Source organism: Silurus meridionalis, chromosome 10, assembly GCF_014805685.1.
Source record: "Silurus meridionalis isolate SWU-2019-XX chromosome 10, ASM1480568v1, whole genome shotgun sequence".
Taxonomy (NCBI): Eukaryota; Metazoa; Chordata; class Actinopteri; order Siluriformes; family Siluridae; genus Silurus; species Silurus meridionalis.
This window is the reverse complement of record NC_060893.1, coordinates 18,219,079-18,238,084: the sequence shown is the minus strand read 5'-3', so window position 1 is coordinate 18,238,084 and position 19,006 is coordinate 18,219,079. Positions and strand designations below refer to the sequence as shown.

The following is a 19,006-nucleotide window of genomic DNA, read 5'->3' as shown; positions in this document are numbered from 1 at the left end:
GAGACATGCGTTTACTGATTCGGCCAATTTTGCATCAGCGCGCAATTCGAGCGCAAGCATGTACCAGTCAAGGGCTTGAGTTTATGTCTATCAAACATCAGAAATATCTGATCTATGTAACTTTGACTGTGGCATGGTAGTATTTCAGAAGATTTTCACACAACAACGTTTCCAGTATCTGCCACACTTGGGGCCCCTGAGCAAGGCCCCTTAACCATCCTAACATCAACCTGGGACATGGGATGACAGACTTTCACGTACTTTTCGTGCTTCAAGTACATGTGGCAAGTAATAAAGCACCTTTCGTTTTGGTTTGGTTGTACAGAAAATAAAGGCAAAATGTCTCAAATTGTCTCATTCCTGTTAACCAAAAAAAACAGGAATCTGAGCACAGACTCATTCAAACAAGACAACTTGCACAGTGTGCGTATACAGTGAGCGTTGCATAGCGCATAGAGCTACGCATATACCTACTTGAATGTGCATCACTGGCCTTGGAGACATCTTATTAATGACAAAAGGAGAAAAATTCTCTGCATTAAAGGCCAATCACGGTCAATTTCAGTAATGCGGATTCTGTCGGGTTTTTTTTTCAATGACAGGTGAATATGAAGCAGTACAGTAAAGCAAGTAGCATCATTATGTATTAAATCCCTATAGTGAGTAGAGACTTTACTAAACACTGTTATATGTTATATTCCACTGGGGCTTATGAATGCGATGCGGCCACCGACATTCGTAAGCAAACCTGGGACTTCACCGAGCCATATGAGGAAAAAAAGCAATTTCGCTTCCGATTTATAACATTATGGAGAAACACAGAGTCATGCAATCTCTCCTATTATCTCCAAGAAGCCACTAGCCTCTTCCTTATGTTTTGTGAATGATACCGGCCAACAGTGTGCCCCAAATCCTTTGAGTGATCCATTACAGAATGCGATGCGCTGTTTCCAGTTGTTTTCCTGTGTGAATTTGGTGGGGAAATGGGGGTGGGGGTTTGGGGTGGCTGTCACAACAGCAACAGGGAAAAACATAGGTGAGGTGCACTTTGTCTTTTTTTGACACCTCTGTGCAGCAATGGTGATATTGTATCTATTGTATCAATGTATATAATATTGTATCAAACCTGTTCCAACATGACAATGCGCCTGTGCACAAAGCCAGATCCATGAAGATATCCTTTACATGGGTTGGAGTGGAAGATCCTGTGTAGCCTGCTATCGGACTCTGATAGCAACCCTACTGAACTCTTCAGGTATTAATTGGAAAGCTGAATGAACCCAATGTCTTCACATACATACAGTATATGATCTGGTGTCCACAAACTTTGGCCCAAATCGTGTATGTTACATGGATTATTCGCAATGGCCAATATATATATTGGCCATATATATATATATATATATATATATATATATATATATATATATATATATATATATATAGATAGATAGATAGATAGATAGATAGATAGATAGATAGATAGATAGATAGATAGATAGATAGATATCAACAAATTGCTCGATCATGTCAATGCTTGTTTTTAATAATCTCTGGGCCCTTTATTCAGTGTAATACTTGATAAGCAATTATGCATATTAGGTTTAAGTTCAGATTTCACCCCCAGGGGTCTCTTGATCCCAAATTGCTGTAGCTATTTAATTATCACACAACACAAAAGCGCCATCACAATGTTTCCTTTGTCTGTCTTGCACATGAGCTCATTTGCACAATTATTCTTTGGAAATCATAATCAACACTCACAATCAAAAGTGCACTCATTGTAGCTCTCTTGAATCAGGATTTTTGCAAATCATGACCTGAATATGCTATCAGATTCATTAAGACATTAGGGTCAGGGTCATGAAACATGTTTTATCACCTAAAAGTGGATTAGAACCTGTGGCATCAAATTGATGACACTAGATTTGTTTTTCTTCTTGAACCCCTTTTGAAAATTCAAAACCTTTTCTCAAAGCAGACTGACAACATTGTAACTATTGCTTTTCATGTCCATTCGTTGATCGCCATTGTTCCCAACAACCAATCTCTGATCACCAACATTCCCAATAGCCAAATCACTGAACACAATCTTTCCTATGAACTAAACACTGATCAACATAGTTTTCTAATTTACTCATTTCCGATTACTATTACTCCTAATTACCAATCGCCAATAACCATCATTCCAGCTGACCAATCACACCATTGTTCCCATTGATTGATTAGTAATTCTTCCCAAAGAACAATCACTAATCACCATATTTCCGCTGATATTTACAAGTAATATAAGTGAAATATGCCATCTTTGATCATTTTTAAATCAGAATGACTAAATGAATTCAAATGATTTTTAAAGCCTGCTATGGTCATTTTCCACTGGAAAAAAAAGGGGGCAACAGTTAATATCAGACATAGCATTATTATTCCAGTAATGGAAGCCAATGCCTGTGTCTTTTCTTTCCAAGTACAGAATCTTGATGCTCCAAACCTGCTGTGGGGAAACAAGAAGACACTGGAGTGAACTATATACTCAAAACACACAAATCCCATCTCCTCTACACTATATCAAGAATGCAATATACATTAAGTTGGTATTTACTGCAATTGTATTTACTTAGTCTGAATTATCCATTAGAAAGTATGACAGCTAAAGCTATCCTTTCCTGCACCCACTTCAACAAGGAGCTGTCAATGTGACTTTTTTTTTAGCATGGCAAGGAATGCGACTCCCTCTCCCTGGTTGCTTACTTTAGCCTAAATATAATAAGGCCCGGCCAGCTGGAAGGAGTTTGACGGCTTCCTGTCTCGCTCTTCACTTCCACTTTCTGTCTGAAAGGCCCCTGTCACGGATACTTGAACCCAAAAGGCATCGCTCACTCGGGGAAGAGGCCAGCGGTCGTATTTCAGCAAAATCATTCCTGATAAAATAACTGGCCACTCAGAGGAACTTTATCCCATAACCACACGCTTCAGATTTCCCCAACAGTCTCCAAACAGACAAATGAATGAGGCCTGGAGAAATGTTCGGTCCGGAGTGATTATTGCTATTATTACTGTTATTTAATCTCAAACTCACAATCAAATAGACAGAACGCTCCATTCAGGAGTTACAGCATGACAGCTCACGGATGCCCCCGAAAGCAATAAAAACACCGACGTCGCAATTGCGTTAAAGCCGAGTCTTCTGTGTCCGACTTAACAGATGGAACGGGACCGTCGCGGCGTTTTCTCTCTGACAGACGACAGAACTGAATAAATAAACAAAAGGTCTGAAAATATTTTTCCAATGGAGACTTGAAGTAAGTGGGGAAAAAAATGTCTGTGAGAAAAACAGGGCAATTATTATAATTTTTTTTTTTTTTAAGTCTTAGTGATTATACCACATCTATCGCTACTGAACTGATCAAGAAAAATGGCAAAAAATAAATAAAATAACGAGACATAAAAAAGAAAAAAAACAGCCTTTTTTTAAAATCAAGATTGATTAATATTTATACAAGAAATTTGGTATCATGTACTTGTGGGTCAAAAACAGTGTCCTGAGTGTGAGCAGATTTACAGATGAAAATACAGACTAACGTGAAGCATGAAGCAAATCATATAATTGGCATGATTACTGCACTTTTATACACAGAATATCCACGCAAACTACATAATTTAAAGACCATCAAGGTAAGGGTTTATATGTTAATATGGTAATTCTGTTCATAATAATGTTAATAACAATATATATATATATATATATATATATATATATATATATATATATATATATATATATATATATATAAAACATTTTTAAATAAATTTTTGATTCCCTGCTGATTTTGTAAATTTAACCCCTTACAAACCATTGAACAGTCTAGAATTTTGATGGTGGGTTTATTTTAACAGAAAGAAAAAGAATATAAAAAATGTATATAATATATAAATCCAGCAAGAATTCTGACTCCCGCACACCCAAACGAGTCCTGTCCCTTTAAGAAAGTACTTCTGATATCAACTCATTATGTGTATAAAATAAACCCGTCACAGGATCAACCTTTATTCAAACCTCTCCACCACCATGAGAAGGACCAAAGAGCTGTCAGAGGACATCAGGGACAAGATTGTAGACCTGCAAAAGGCTGGAATTGGCTAAAAGACAATCAGATAGTTGCCTTGGCCGCATGTTTTTGTTTGTTTGTCATGCTGAAAGACCCCTCCATGACCCATCTCCAGGTTCTCATTCAAGATTCTACAGTGTCCTCATACATGTGGTAAAGTCTTGCTGTACTATTATATTCTTATTCTATACTTAATACTTATTTCATTCGATCAAATAAAAATTTATTTATAACCTTTCATCTATGTTTTCTTCTTTCTCTGTTAAAATAAACCTACCATAAAAACTCTAGACAGTTCATTTCTTTGTGAGGGGTAAACTCACAAAATAAGCAGGGAATTAAAAATCTATTAAAAATAAAAAATAAATAATAATTATATTATATAAGAATAATTTCCCCTACTGTACATACACACACCGATCAGGTATAAGATTATGACCACCTGCCTAATATTGTGTTGGTCCCTCTTTTGCTGCCAAAAGTTGTTTAGCAGTTTGAGCAACAGAAGCTCGTCTGTTGGATCGGACCACACGGTCCAGCCTTTGCACCACACGTACATCAATGAGCCTCGGCCGCACACGACCCTGTCGCCGGTTCACCATTGTTCCTTCCTTGGAACACTTTTGATAGATACTGCCCACTGCAGACCAGGAACATCACACAAGAGCTGCAGTTTTGGAGATGCTCTGACCCAGACGTCTAGACGTCACAATTTGGCCCTCGTCAAACTCACTCAAGTCCCATTTTCCCTGCTTTTAACACGTCAACTTTGAGGACAAAATGTTCACTTGCTGCCTTATAATATCCCACACACTAACAGGTACTATGATAAAGAGACAATCAGTGTTTTTCACTTCACTGCTCATAATGTTATAATGTTATACCTGATTGGTGTATATACATACACACACACACACACAATATAAATTTGGTGTTTATTTTTTTGTTATAAATACACAGTGTTTTTATCATACACACTTACCACAGCTTTGGAGTCTTTGAAGCTTATTTGCATTAATTCAATCATATAAAACGAACAATTACGACAACACGTAAAAAAAAACCCTTCATTCAATTCCAAATAAACGAATGCTGCTGTATAAGCTAACATAAGCCCATCTGTTTGTCTCATCTGACCTAGTGCTCTTATTATTATAATTATTGTTATTATTATTATTATTATTGCCATACAAGTGAATCAAATTAAAATACACTTTGCTTGTTCAACAATGATTATTGATGTCATGCTTCCACCTGTCTGTGCTTTTTTTTTTTACCTTTTATATACCGTAGTTGTTTGTTCATCAATATTTGCAAATGAGTTGCATCAGAAACGTGTTTAGAAGTAGGACGAAAACCAGTATTTCTAAAACAGTAAATCTAAACATTTGAGAAGATTTGGGATTCCCAGTTAGGCTCTTTTGAGACAAATGAAACCAGTCCCTTTCCCAGTGAGACGGAATAGCCAGGGGTTATGATCCCTGCAGCAAATCTACAAATCTGTAGTATGCAGGTGAGATTAACCTCTGAAAACTCTGTTGTGTTTGTTTTTTTTTTGTTTTTTTTGGGGGGTGGGGGGGGGGGTATATCCACGTGGGAACAGCAGCAACACAACAACAACAGGAAATGAAAACCCTCTGTGATGGATGCCATGCCACAAATCCCAGGGGTGTGCGAAATCTGTCCGAACATCTGTGTGGATACTGGGATTAGTGAAGAAAAAAAAAAGGTATTACAGCCAAAAACACTGCAGCTGCACAAAAAAAAGAACAAATCTACTACTGATTACTGAGAGAAGCCAATCTGACATTCTCCAACAAAATAAATAAATACAAACAAATAAATAAATAAAACTTAGTTTCAATAGTCTGGAACTGATACTCAAAAAATAACAATCCATTTTTTTTAAATAAATGTTTCAGAAATGTGAATCATGTTTATCAAACTCCACTCATCCAGCAACCAAAGCCACACACACACACACACACACACACACACACACACACACACACACGGAAAAAATACATTTGATGTGATACGATTCTTAAATACAGTTCACCTCAATGCTGTGGACTGCGCTACTGTTTACAAACCCTACCAACTAGTGATCATTCTATCATTTCAGTGACTCGGTTCTTTGAATCTAATTCATCAGAATGAACGAATCTTTTTTTGAGTCATTTAGTTTATTTCATTCCTTTAATCACCATCATAGCGTCTATGGGAGTCACACAACAAAAGAACGAACGACTCGGACCAGACGAATTACTTAATTCTGCATCCCGTTTCAAGCACTGCACGGCGTCTATGGGAATCAGGTGATAAGAGAACGAACACCAAGAAGAGTCAAAGGGAAACTATTCGATTCTGTTTCCTCTACATAACCTAGGGAGATTTTGAGCTGTTCGGCTTGTAAGCCTCCAGTAAAAAACGACTGAATCTCTTTGAGACTAGTCGTTCTTCTGAGTCGCATTTAAAGACTCGTTCAGAACGGACGAATCGCTCACAAACTCGAACAACTCTAATGCTAGCATGCAGTCAAATCGCCCAACACGCTAGTCTTACTGTCCAATAAATTCTTTATGGAGGCTGAAATGGTACACAAACACCTTTTCAGCTGAGGATGTATGACTCGATGACTCGTCATCACCCAGGATGACGCCAAACACGCGCTTGTTTGAGAATAACGCCCATAATTAGCTTGTCATACTTTTAAATAAATCCTCCTGTTTTAGCCTGGTTAATTAGGTCTCCAGGCGGACACAACATGAAACTGGGCAGCACACTCCAGCTCAGCTTTGCCCACTGGGCGAGCTAACGACTTTATTATTTATTTGTTCTCCCTCGATACACGTTAATCCGCATAACGCCGGGTGGACAAGACTTGCTGCGCTAAAAGCTTTAACTCAGACATTTCTAAAAAGACAGGTACAGAAAGATCAGACTCGGTCCTGACCTTGAAGACTCCTTTCATCTGGAGCTCAATAATACGCTTAGCTTTATTTAAAGAAAAAAACAAACAAACAGAAACAACAGGCTGTGTTTGCTCTTGAAGGACACTGGAGGCCCAGATTTATAAAGAAGTAGATAGAAATAATGAAGCATATTATCTTCTGCTAAACGTTCTCAGCTCAGTCTTTGGATGGAAATCGGAATGTTCAGCAGAACAAATACGCTTCCTGGACAAATGTACTGACTTCTGAGATGGATGTAAGATCAGAACATTTGGTTTATTTGCACGGCGAAGTACACGCTCATTTTATTGATGCTCTTTGAAGGTTGTAAACAACTTCCAGGCTTCAAAAAAAAGAAAAAAAAAAAGAGTAAAAAGGCTTTTACATGGCACATGTACTTTACAGCACAGTGAAACTCTTTCTTTGCGTATCGCCGCGATGTTAGGAAGCCGTGGTCAGGGCGCAGGATCAGCTATGATACAGCGCCAATGGAGGGTCAAGGGCCTTCCTTCGGGGCCCAAGAGTGGCGACACTCGGGCTTGAACCCCTGACCATGCGACCAATAACCTACAGCCTTAACCAGTGAACTGCTACTTTTTCTGGTTGTGTGCTCTATATTCAGCTTAATTTCCTAAATTGTTATTGCTATTAATATAATATAAAAAATAATAATAATTATAATTATTGTGATCACTATATTACTGCCAAGTCAGATTCCTTGCAGGTGATTTCCTACTTGGGAACTTTGATTCTGATCAAACCAGAACACACTCCGTTCCTGAGAACCGTCTCCTCATGCAACTCTATTACCCAGAATGTGACCCAGATTTGATTTCGGAACGCTTTTCTTATTCCGAGCCTTTTTTCTTTTTTTTTTTATATCTTATATATATATTTTTTATCTCTTTTTCATCTCATAAACCGGTAAATTTCTCCGGATTGAATTTTCAGATCCGTCCTTAAGGCGGAGAAGCGCTGGCCTGCTATCGCACAGATCTTTCCTCCGTCTGCAGGTATTACCCTCTACCGTGCCGCTCGTCATCCCAAAACCCGTTTCTGATTCGAAGGCGTGAATCGTTTGGTCCTCTTTCAGGAATTTTTTTCATGATTCTTCCATTCCATTTTATTTTCAAAAAAAAAAAAAAAAAACTGCTAGAAAAGTGCTGAGACTGTCTGCAATGTGCAATCAGGAAAAAAAAGGGCCTGGCTCCGACTTACAGCCAGATACATTTAATCCTCGTTCCCATTCAGGATCAATCAGACACATGTCCTGATTTGTTTGTTAAACAACAAGTGTAGGGGAAAAAAATCCTTTTTCTTCGCCGGTTTCCTCAGACACTCTCCCTCCCTCGCCGATCTCCCATAACTCCTTGCAAATTCGATGGCGGGTTACGAGGTTGTAGTGTTTAATCCTCCCTGCTCGTTGTGAACACGCTGCTGCTGCTGCTGCGAGTGTCATTTATATTAGGCTGATAAAATGTCATGCTGCATGGCAGACACGAGCGTGTCGGTGGAGTGAGCTAATTGGCCTGATAGCAGCTGTAAGCAAAGTGAGAGTAAAGCGAGAGCAGAGCACGAGTAGCCGTTCCGTTTGCCTTCGCTCTCGACGCCGGATATATACGACAAATTATCCTGTCGGCTTTGTGCTTCTGGCTTTCATCACGACGGAGCACAAAAGCGTAGTATATGACCCGGTGCGTCTTGACTCGCAGTTATACGACGGCCGAGATTGGCCGGGGAAACAGAAAGGACTTTGACAAATGGTCTGGTTCTGCGGCGCTATTTAGAACATCGGCACTCTGCAGGCTACGGCAAAGGTTTACTACAGAGCTCCATCTGTTACAGGCACTGCTACAGCAAAGCGTGGCTCTGTTTACGAGTGCAGAGCTCGCAACAGATTGCTCATGCTTTTCCGTCCGTGGCTTTGCTATATGCTGAGAGACAAACGTGTACCTTCCTGAACACAACACCGACAACAACAATAATAATTTGAAGTGGAAATAATAATGATGAAGAGGAAAACAGCAAAAAGAATAATCGTAGTAATGACAATAAGGAGTAAACAAAAAAGGAAGAAAACAACAGCAATAATAATTAAAATAATAATAATAATATTGTACTTGCATTCAGCCCTTTACCAGCCCATTACTCACAAATACACATCCTCTATCGCTCTTTAAAAGCATTTCAGACCAACAAAAGCTGAAATGAGCACCACCCTTGCTACCCAAAGCTTCATGTAACCCTCACCTGATTCCCATATATTTCCCCATAAGTACATCACAATACATTGCACAGCTCATTCACACAACCAAAGCAATCAACTCGTACCATTTCTCACTGCTGCCACAGTGGAACCATCGCCATGACATCTTCCACACTGCTCCTTCTGTAACTTTTACCCGGATCGGTGCATGTAGTGGACGTTTAATAAGCGTTCTGCGTACAACGTTGAAGGTACATTAGTGGTCCTTACCATCAAGTGGAGCTTAGAGCGAACACTCCAGCGACCAGGGGGAGAAGTAGCTTTAATTCCGAGAGCTTTGTTGAACAAACACTACAGATTTATAGCCTCTGTTTTTAGCCAATATTACACATGCAGAGGCTGAAATAAACACTAACAGCCTATACAATACTGAGAAATAAATTAGAAAGCGAGACAGGACAGATGTCTCTCTCTTACACTTACACACACACACACACACACACACACACACACACACACACACACACACACAGATTTATCTACATAATGGTTTTAAATTGTTTCAGATTTCAGTCTTTCTAACCTTAAATAAGTATCTTATTAAAGGAGCTGAAAGAGAACCCTGTTCTGGCACTTGAGTCTGATGTTGACATATCTCTAATATGACGGAACAACATCTGGATTAATAAGGCAAGTCAAAAGTTCATCCTACTAGGACTACTGCTGCTATACATCTGATGTCCAAGAAAACCTATCCACACTACAGATCGTGTAGCAGAGGAACACACGTCTTTGCTGTTCATCATTTTAAACTCAAGATCGGCTCGGGACGCATGAATGAAGTGTGTATGTTGATGTTTAGGAGGCTGAGACGGAGTGTGTGTGTGTGTGTAGAAGACTCCAGGGATGCGCCGCATGTGAGAGTTGAGGGACGTGCGATCGGATCGAAAGGCAAAAGGCGCACGGACACGCAGGATCGCTCGCGTCGTACCGCCGACATTATGCGTCATTACGAGTCCACGGAGCGGCGGCGCTCATCGCCTTCCCGAGTCTCCGTGCTGCTTCCAACGGGCACCACCCTGTATGCGTGCCCGGATACGCGGGGACAAACTATTCATTATACAATCAAAAAAAATATATGTAATTAAAACAAAAAAGTTGTTCTCGTACCTGTGTATTGCACCAGGAACATGGTCCGACGCGGATGAAAATAAATAGCGAAAGTCCCGTGGCTGTTTCCGGCACTTTGATCGCTCCAGATCTCCTGGTTTAAATCGCTCTGAAGCTCGCTGTCCGCTCCACACACACTCACACACACACACTGGAGGAGGCTGTAAAGCGGCTCGGCTCTCGGAGAGGAGGATCTTTCCGCGCAAGCGCGCACACGACGTGCGCACACACCCGCACGCACGCACGCACACGGACACAGGAGCGCGCGTCTGCCTCGCCGCCGACGCGCACCGTCAACACACCGATACACACTCCAATCGACACTGGTGGAGCGAAACACACGATCGGAACGCAAAAACTCTCAATGAACAGCTCATTTACTAACCGACTACATACAGCATTAACAATGCATCAAAGCAGGTTTCCAGGAATCCAAATGTATCTTTAGATCCAGGAGAAAAGAAAAAGTGAGGACAATCTCAGAAACTCAGATTCAGGCCTCATCTATTCAGCACTGGTTTGTAGAATTAGGTACAACTGTACACAGCATGCAGGTGAGATCATCATGTGACCTGATTCTGTATAATGTGTTGGTCGGAATAACATCTACACACCTACAAATAAAGGTACCAAATTGTACTGTTTTTTTGTCGCTAAACTGGAGCATCTTTTATACCTTCAGTATGCATCATTTACAGTTCCACATTTGCTGTTATAATAACCTCCACTGTTCTAGGAAGATGTTTCATAAGTTTGGAGTGTGCATGTGGAGATTTGTGCTCATTCAGCCACAAAGGTGTTAGTAAAGTCAGGAGGTGAGGAGGTCTGGATTGCAGTCAGTGTTCATATTCATCCCAAAGGTGGTTCCTATGGTTGAGGTCAGAGCTTCATAGCAGGCCACTAAAGATCTTCCACTCTAACCCATGTAAACCATATCTTCAAGGAGCTCAAGGTTTTCACAGGGGCATTGTCATGTTGGAGCAGGTTCAGGTCTCTTAGTTCAAGTGAAGGGAAAATGTAATGCTATCACATCCAAAGGCTCCTTTATATTTGTGTGCCTCCAAATTTGTGGTTACGGTTTGGGGAAGAACCACATATGGCTGGAAACGATCCGTGTCCTTATACTTTTATCCATATAGTGTATCGTGGATAAGAAAATGGGAATTTAACATGGATTCCGGGGAAAAAAAACAAACAAAAAAAAAAAAACAGTACACCACATTCAACTTGTCAGGAAAAACTTATTCGGTAGGTTTACTTCTGATAGTGTACTGAATTGTTGAATGGAAAGAAGCCAACCACAGAGCCAACCTTTGATGGCCAAATCATTCTCAATACAGCGGTCGGCTAAGAAACAGTCCTGCAACTGAAGACATATAATTGTTCTAAAGTTAGAAACTGACCAAAGATAAATAAGACAAAATGTACACCTACACCTTACATTTACTGCACTTAGACCTGCCCTAATCCAGTGCAACTTTAAAAAAAAAAAAAAAAAAAGAGACGTATTTCTTTTTTTTAATGCATTCGAGAGGTTGAAGGTTAAGGACCTCGCATTTTCAGCGCTGGAATTTGAACTCACAACCTGGCAAATCCAACAGCTTAACCACTGAGCTACGTGTTCCACTTTTAACAACTTTTAGCAGCAAAAATAAGGAGATAGACGATCATAAAATAAAACCTCTCTCTGCTTTGTTGCTTTGCTGGACATACCCACATCAAAGATCTATACGTCTTCCACAGTGACAAGAAATAGTACAGTTTCTACTATACTCTGGCTCTATTTCCAGTAAGGACAGCTTGTGTATAGAACACCTAATGACCTACATTGTAAAACCTTATAAATTGTACTTAATTGTACGAAATGTCAGCACCCTGTTAGTACACTTTCCTTTCAGCTGTGATAATTAGCCATTACACAGGATGTTCCAATAAGCTCAGATCCCAGTGCACACAGACAGGAAGTAGTGGTTAAGGGCCAGCAGAGGGAGCAGATCGAGCAGAATCTGTACAGTGTTACCACCAAATAAGAAATAAGGGCTCATTGCCATATAAACTATACATGGCTCCCTGCTAAAGCCTCACAGCCTTCTCAATTATTTACAAGTGTGAGCCAAACAGGAAAGCAGAAGTATTCTACAGGAAACTGCTGCACCCTCTTTACTGGAATGGCTGAACAAAAAAAAAAAAAACCTGTCATAGCAACGCGTATAACAATGTAATAGCGATCTGAATAAAATCATTATAAAATACCTGCCGTTAGCTAAACTGCTGCTAATTCTAAATCTGATTCCTGTTTCGTCCTGTAATACAGAAACAGAGCCTGTTGTACATATTGCACTACTGGTTCATTATCTAAAACCTGATCCTGTTACACAATAGAGAGATGTTCTCTGTTACATAAAGCACATGGGTGGTTTTTAAGGTACGCCTACCTTGCATCTGCACTCGTCCCCGTCCCCCCACCACCCCCCAATCAGGCTCATCTACCAAGTAGGAAACAACTGCCAATTGTAGCTCGTCTGCTTCTGCACAGAAAAATGTGTTCATCTGTACCATGGGATTGAGCAGATGTTATTTGGATTTCAGGTCATCCTCATCACACTCGGTGATACTGACATGGCAGTGACATGGCTGCTGGTGCAGTTGTTGTTGTAGTTGTTGTTGCTGGTGATGAGGAAGATATTAAACGCTTCAGTGTCACTGGGTTAAGAAACGATCCGCCAAACGAAAGCTCCAGGCAACAGCAGAGACCATGTGAGCACTAATGAAAAGCACAGGATGATTAATACACAGGGAAGGAAAACGATGAGCAGTCGTTTCTAACTGCACAGCATGTCTATGGCTAATACCTACCTAATTCAACAGGAATAATCACCCACTGACTGACACACTGTCTATATTTCTTCTCATATATATATATATATATATATATATATATATATATATATATATATATATATATATACATACATACAGTAAGGAAGTAAATATAATTCATCACTGTACTTACATAGTTTTGTTCACGTTTCTGTACTTTACTGAAGTGTTTCCATTGGGGAAGACTTTTACTTGAACTTCACTACATTCCAAATTCAAATATCCGACTTTTTACTCAACTACAACAACTTTTGCGAATTCAGTTGTTGCTTTTTATTCATGAGCGGATAAAAACGTAACCAGTCAAACACTCAGCGATCCACCAATCAGAGTCGAGCGTGTGCTCTGTTTTGAAAGTGTTTTGATTGGCGCTTGGTGTGTATCTACTTATCACCAACATACAGCATCAGTTCAACAGCAAGCAGAACATTTAGAGAGGAATAAATGATGAAGAAACTCGAATTCACCACAACACACGTGAGCGTATTTGCACGATTTATTTATTTTTTAAGTATTTGAAAAGAAGGTTTTGGTCTCATGATAATTGTAATAGACATCAATCAGTGTTTGACTCATTAATATCATTCTATTAATAGATTGTTGTGCTGAGAGAAACAAAGTCTTTTCACATAAACTGAGTTGATTAAACAAAGAGTCTTGTGATCAAAATGATAATAGGAACATTAAAGTCATAATAAATCATAGTACTTCAGATACTTAAGTACATTTAAGGGCAAAAACCTTTGTACTTTTACTTAAATAAAAGTTTAAACTACTACATGGTTAGTGTTCTTCATCCACCACTGGTTTTTACCGTCAAGACCAATGCATGCTTCACGAAGAAGCACGGAGCCAGTCGTCACATCAAACATGAATCTCTGCTGTTCATTTGACGTCACAGAACATCGTAGCTGCAGGGACATGGTGGAGCTTCAACTCTAGGTGAAAAGGAAGCGGGATGAACCTGCAGGTAGCGTGTACGTGATTCTCACCTGTGTCCATTTACTTTAATCGGTCTCATTCAAGTAACTGCTGCAGCTAGAGAGAGGCAGAGCACAAGTAAGCTGTTCATGCAATACACACAAACACAACTTGAACTCGGTGCATTGAAAGCCCAGAGTCTGTTTCGCTTCAGTTGTTTGTTGAGTTTTTTTTTTGGAAGCGTGTTGAGATGCGTGGACTGAATAATCGAGAGTCCAGAGCGCTGTTAACATTCTGCCCTGCTCCCGAGCCGACCGCATTCTCACATGCCGGCGTTCTGTGCAGTCCCTTCTGGTTAGGGCGAGTGATTTCAAAACAACAAGGCTGCTTCTCCACTTTCAACAGCACTCCAGTACAACACTATTGGCTTTAGACCATTTAATACAAAGACACTTTGATCTATTAGACTGTGACCTGTGTTTTCAGAAAGTAACCATCGCCTTCCACTAACGCAATTTTAGTCCAAAATATTTCAGAAATGTCTGAAGTTCACAATGGTAAAACAGAAGCCTCTCAGGACTGTAAGTGTCCCAGTGTGCAGCTTTTTATGAGCTTTACATGCTCTGACAGAGCAAACACAAGGTGTCCATTCTTTATTTTCCTGCTTCGCACACGTTGAGGTGGGAAATAGCATCATTACAAGAACTAGGTTCGCTGTGATTGACAGGGGAGAGGAGAGTGGCATCCCCCTGACCCAGAGACCACGGCCAATTTTGTTCTCTTGGACTCCTGGATAAAAATGGATTCACACTCATGATCTCTCGATGAGAGGGCAAACGTTTTTTTTCCCCCCGATGTGCCACATAGGAATCCAAGGACTTTATGTACTAAAGGTCTGGGCGAGAAAAAGGTTCTGGCAAAAAAAAAAAGAAAAAAAAAGGAAAACCAACATGGTCTACCTAACAAGGTCTAATGTAGATTGCAATTGTTTTGAAGAAAGAAAAAAAAAAAAAACGAGTTCGTCATAGTAATGAATGTGCTAAATAAGGGGGCGGGGCCAATGCAAATCAATTTATTCAGAAACCAAGAAATGTGCTACATTTCCTAAACTGTTAAGTCTCTGAACATCATCACTGAGAGCAAAAAAATACATCTGAAGACCACATATTAAATTTGCAGACATTATCGGTTTTTCATAGCGACAAGATCCATCACCATTGGTGTCTCAACACGATGAGATATTCTCAAAAAGCCAAAGTTTGTATCACATTAGATATTTGCCGATGGTTCACACCTTCCATGCAAACAGCGTTTAAATAGTGATTGTGAAAAGTGTCTCTCACACTTTCATTTAAGCTACATTTAACAGTTTTTTTCACTGCTTTTAGCTAGCATGAGTAAAAGCGTGGGTGCCTGGGTTCAGTCTGACGCTTTGGAGATGCCTTTAAATACGTGGTCATAAATATTAAAAACATACAGCAAAACAGCAAATTACTGCTTTTTTGCTTAGGTTTGTTCCTTTCTACCTGCAAAAGAAGGTGCATTATTAGTAAACTTAGCAAACCAGTATGAGTTCTGGAGCTTTATCCATGTAATAGGCTGAATTCATGTGTTGAGAACATTCTAAATAATGACTTGTGCTGTGCATGGGTGTTGCACCGTGCTGTAATGACTATATTGTGCTGAGGATGCTGAACATCCTTTTCCACTCAGAGAAGCTCGATAATGATGAGACGAGACTATAAGGAACACTGAAGCAATGAGAACTAACAGCATTTGTACAGAAGCGGTTTCCTCATTAGTTTGCATCACCAGTGTTCTCTTACCTACGGCTTGCGGATTCATTTGAAATCTACATCTAGTTTGAAAGCATTCAGCAACAAGGTATGCTTCATAACATACTTCATAACATGCTTCATGCATCAGGTGCCTGAGTGTAGCTATTAATGTATCATGATCGTGCTCAGAATTCGTTGACGAGTCATCTATGTGTAATGTGAATGGTAAACATTCCTCGCATCATCACACAACCACCACCACCTGCTTGTTGATTGTTGAAACCAAATAAATAGACAAGATTTTAAGTAAAATTTTTAAGGTCCAATCCACATTCAAACACTCGCCTGAACGTGGGCCGATGCTTAGAACTCAACCCCCGCAACCTGCATTTATGTGACATTCGTGTGACAATTGAACAAAGTGGTTCGCGTTTATACCGCATAAAAAACATTTACCTAGAAAATAAAACATTTTATAATACGCATGATGTCATTACATAACATTTAAACTACAGCACCAGGGACAATCCTGGCGGAATAGTCAGGTTGTTGAAGGCGGCATTGAAAATCAATCAAAGCATCGATTCTCACTCAAGGCTTTCAAGTATTTCAAGGTAAAAAAAAAAAGAAATGTCACTTGATTCAGTCCAAGTCCAAATTCTACAGGGGGAAAGACTCCTGAATTGGAGATTGTATAAGTGGAACTAGAACACAAGTCAATATTTATCATTTGAATTCCTCTTCATTTTATGTTTTGTGGGTTATATGAGCAAGGGTTTCCTTTCTTTTTCAGAAAACAGCTGCACAGCAAGGATTTAGAATAAAAATAAAAATAAAAATATGCATTTTATATCGAATTCAACAAGATGCCAACAAATGAGGGCCTATGAAAAAGTCTTGCAAGCAAGCAAATTTAAGAGATGCTGAATTCAAAATATTACAGTGATGTCCCTTCCTTAAACCGTGGCCACAACCAGCACCCAGTGTTAAATCTTCACATCGTATTTATTACAAATGGCAAAAAAAAAACATTTCAATTCATTTTACCAAGACCTCAAGCTAGGAGTGGTTCTTAGCACTGGCTGGGATTCGTGCATGTCTCATGAAAAAGTACTATTTTTGTTTTAAAATAAATCCGTAATCCATAATTTCCAGTTGTAGGAGTTTATTCCTGCAGCAATCTCAAAAGTGTGCCAGTGTTCATGGGTTAGCGCTCGGAGATCGATCTCTTCTCCGACCTCGTCAGGAATCGCTTCTCGCGTACCTCCTCCATTTGATCCACTTAGCGTTATCTGAAGGTCGTGGGTTTACAGAGGTGAGCGCTGTTAAAACATAAGTCTGACACTGGATCAAGGATCAGAGTTGTGGAAGAAACCTGCAGCGATGTGTAGCTGCCGACCTCATTAACATGCACGGAGATGGTCAAAAGTTTGTGTCCTCCGTGCCTTTATGCTCTAGAAATCCTTGTCAAAGTAGAGCAAGAAAAAAAAAAAAACCCAGAACAGAAAATAAAAACAACACTCCCTAATAAAATGTTTTTTTCTGTTCAGGCTCCAGGATAACCTCATTTTCATTTCAAAGAATCTGTAGCAATATGTGAAATTTAAGAACACTGTAGTACACATTTCCACTAGGAGTAAATATTTCTTAGCAGTAAATAACCAGCGCGAATGTAAGTAAGTACGTGTAACACGCTGTATCCCCCGGAGTCTATCGGCGAACAACGGCAGCACGACACCGCCGGTAGTCTAGCCAATTTAACGCATCGTGTTTTTAATTCCGTCTTCCCCTCGGTCTACACACTGAAAGAGAAATAAGGGCTGTTTCTTACTAAAAAACTGGAATTGAAAATGTGCATGAATGCCCTGACTGACTGTACTTAAACCTGTTATTGATTAACCCCAGAGGACATTGGTGCATCCACACCCACTTATTTCTCTCTCTGTCTCTCTACCCACACAATTAAGCACTGATCCTCTTTAATCGCCTGTTTGCTAAAAAAGTTTCCAGGCAAAGTCTTGAAATCATCAAAAATATGGGTTTTTATATCTGAAAGACCCTCACGTTCATATTTCAGACACCAATATGATGACCAGCATTTTATTTCCAGTGTAAATGCATAATTACCCAATGATCTCAGCTTTCTCCTTTAAAAAAAAAAAGCTTTAATACTGTATATAATATAGCCTTAGGCTTAACATGTGGTTGGTGAGCTGATCTGAAGATCTCACCCAGCCAAACCAGCTGTGGATGCCTAGTTCGCTTTATATCCACACTCGTGTTCACTTCCTCATCTTACACTCATGTCTAAAAGTAAAATTTCAAGTATTCAAAATCAGGTTAAGCGCTTGCTCAAGGTGGCAGTAATGATGTGTCAGATAGCATTAAGTGCATTACAGTAGCATCTTCTATGTCGTTTGAATAAAACCTATGCGTTGTGTGATTTCAATGAGTGTTTTTAGGGCTGAGTTCTCTTCAATTAAATACCACTCGCTGCAGCTGAGGGTGGTTCCACATGAACAGATCTGTGAGGTTACAATGAAGGGTTCAACTCAAAAAACCATGAAGATGGATTTGCAGTGTAATTACTATTAAAAAAAAAAGTGCAACAAGGACTTGAGGCTTCAGTTGCCATAAACCATTGGCGTTCAAGCGTCCATCAGTAAACAAACGTTAACAGTTAACGTTAACTAAATTGAATGGACATTCAGTGTCACCCAGATGAGGATTGGTTCCCCTTTTGAGTCTGGTTCTTCTCAAGGTTTCTATCATACCATCTCATGGAGTTTTTCCTCACCACTTCATTCGTTTATGGATAAACGAATGAAGACTAATTTATGATGCTACTATCTATCTATCTATCTATCTATCTATCTATCTATCTATCTATCTATCTATCTATCTATCTATCTATCTATCTATCTATTTATCTATCTAACAATGAATTGAATTCTCTACTAGGCCTCACACTACATATTGTATAGTGGT

The 19,006-nt window shown here is 39.6% G+C and overlaps 1 protein-coding gene across 7 annotated transcripts in view; it reads right to left on the bottom strand.

Annotated features, from left to right (window-relative positions):
* Positions 1-19,006, bottom strand: part of enox2 (ecto-NOX disulfide-thiol exchanger 2) — a 256,095-nt gene that overhangs the window by 167,035 nt on the left and 70,054 nt on the right. Inside the window, exon 1 of one of the 7 annotated variants that reach the window (XM_046858791.1) lies at positions 10,440-10,630. The exons of the other annotated variants lie outside the window; for them this stretch is intronic. Coding sequence (XP_046714747.1) covers positions 10,440-10,461 — 22 coding nt within the window. The 5' untranslated portion in view covers positions 10,462-10,630. Of the gene's footprint in view, positions 1-10,439; positions 10,631-19,006 lie in introns of those variants that run through there. 7 annotated transcript variants of the gene reach the window in all.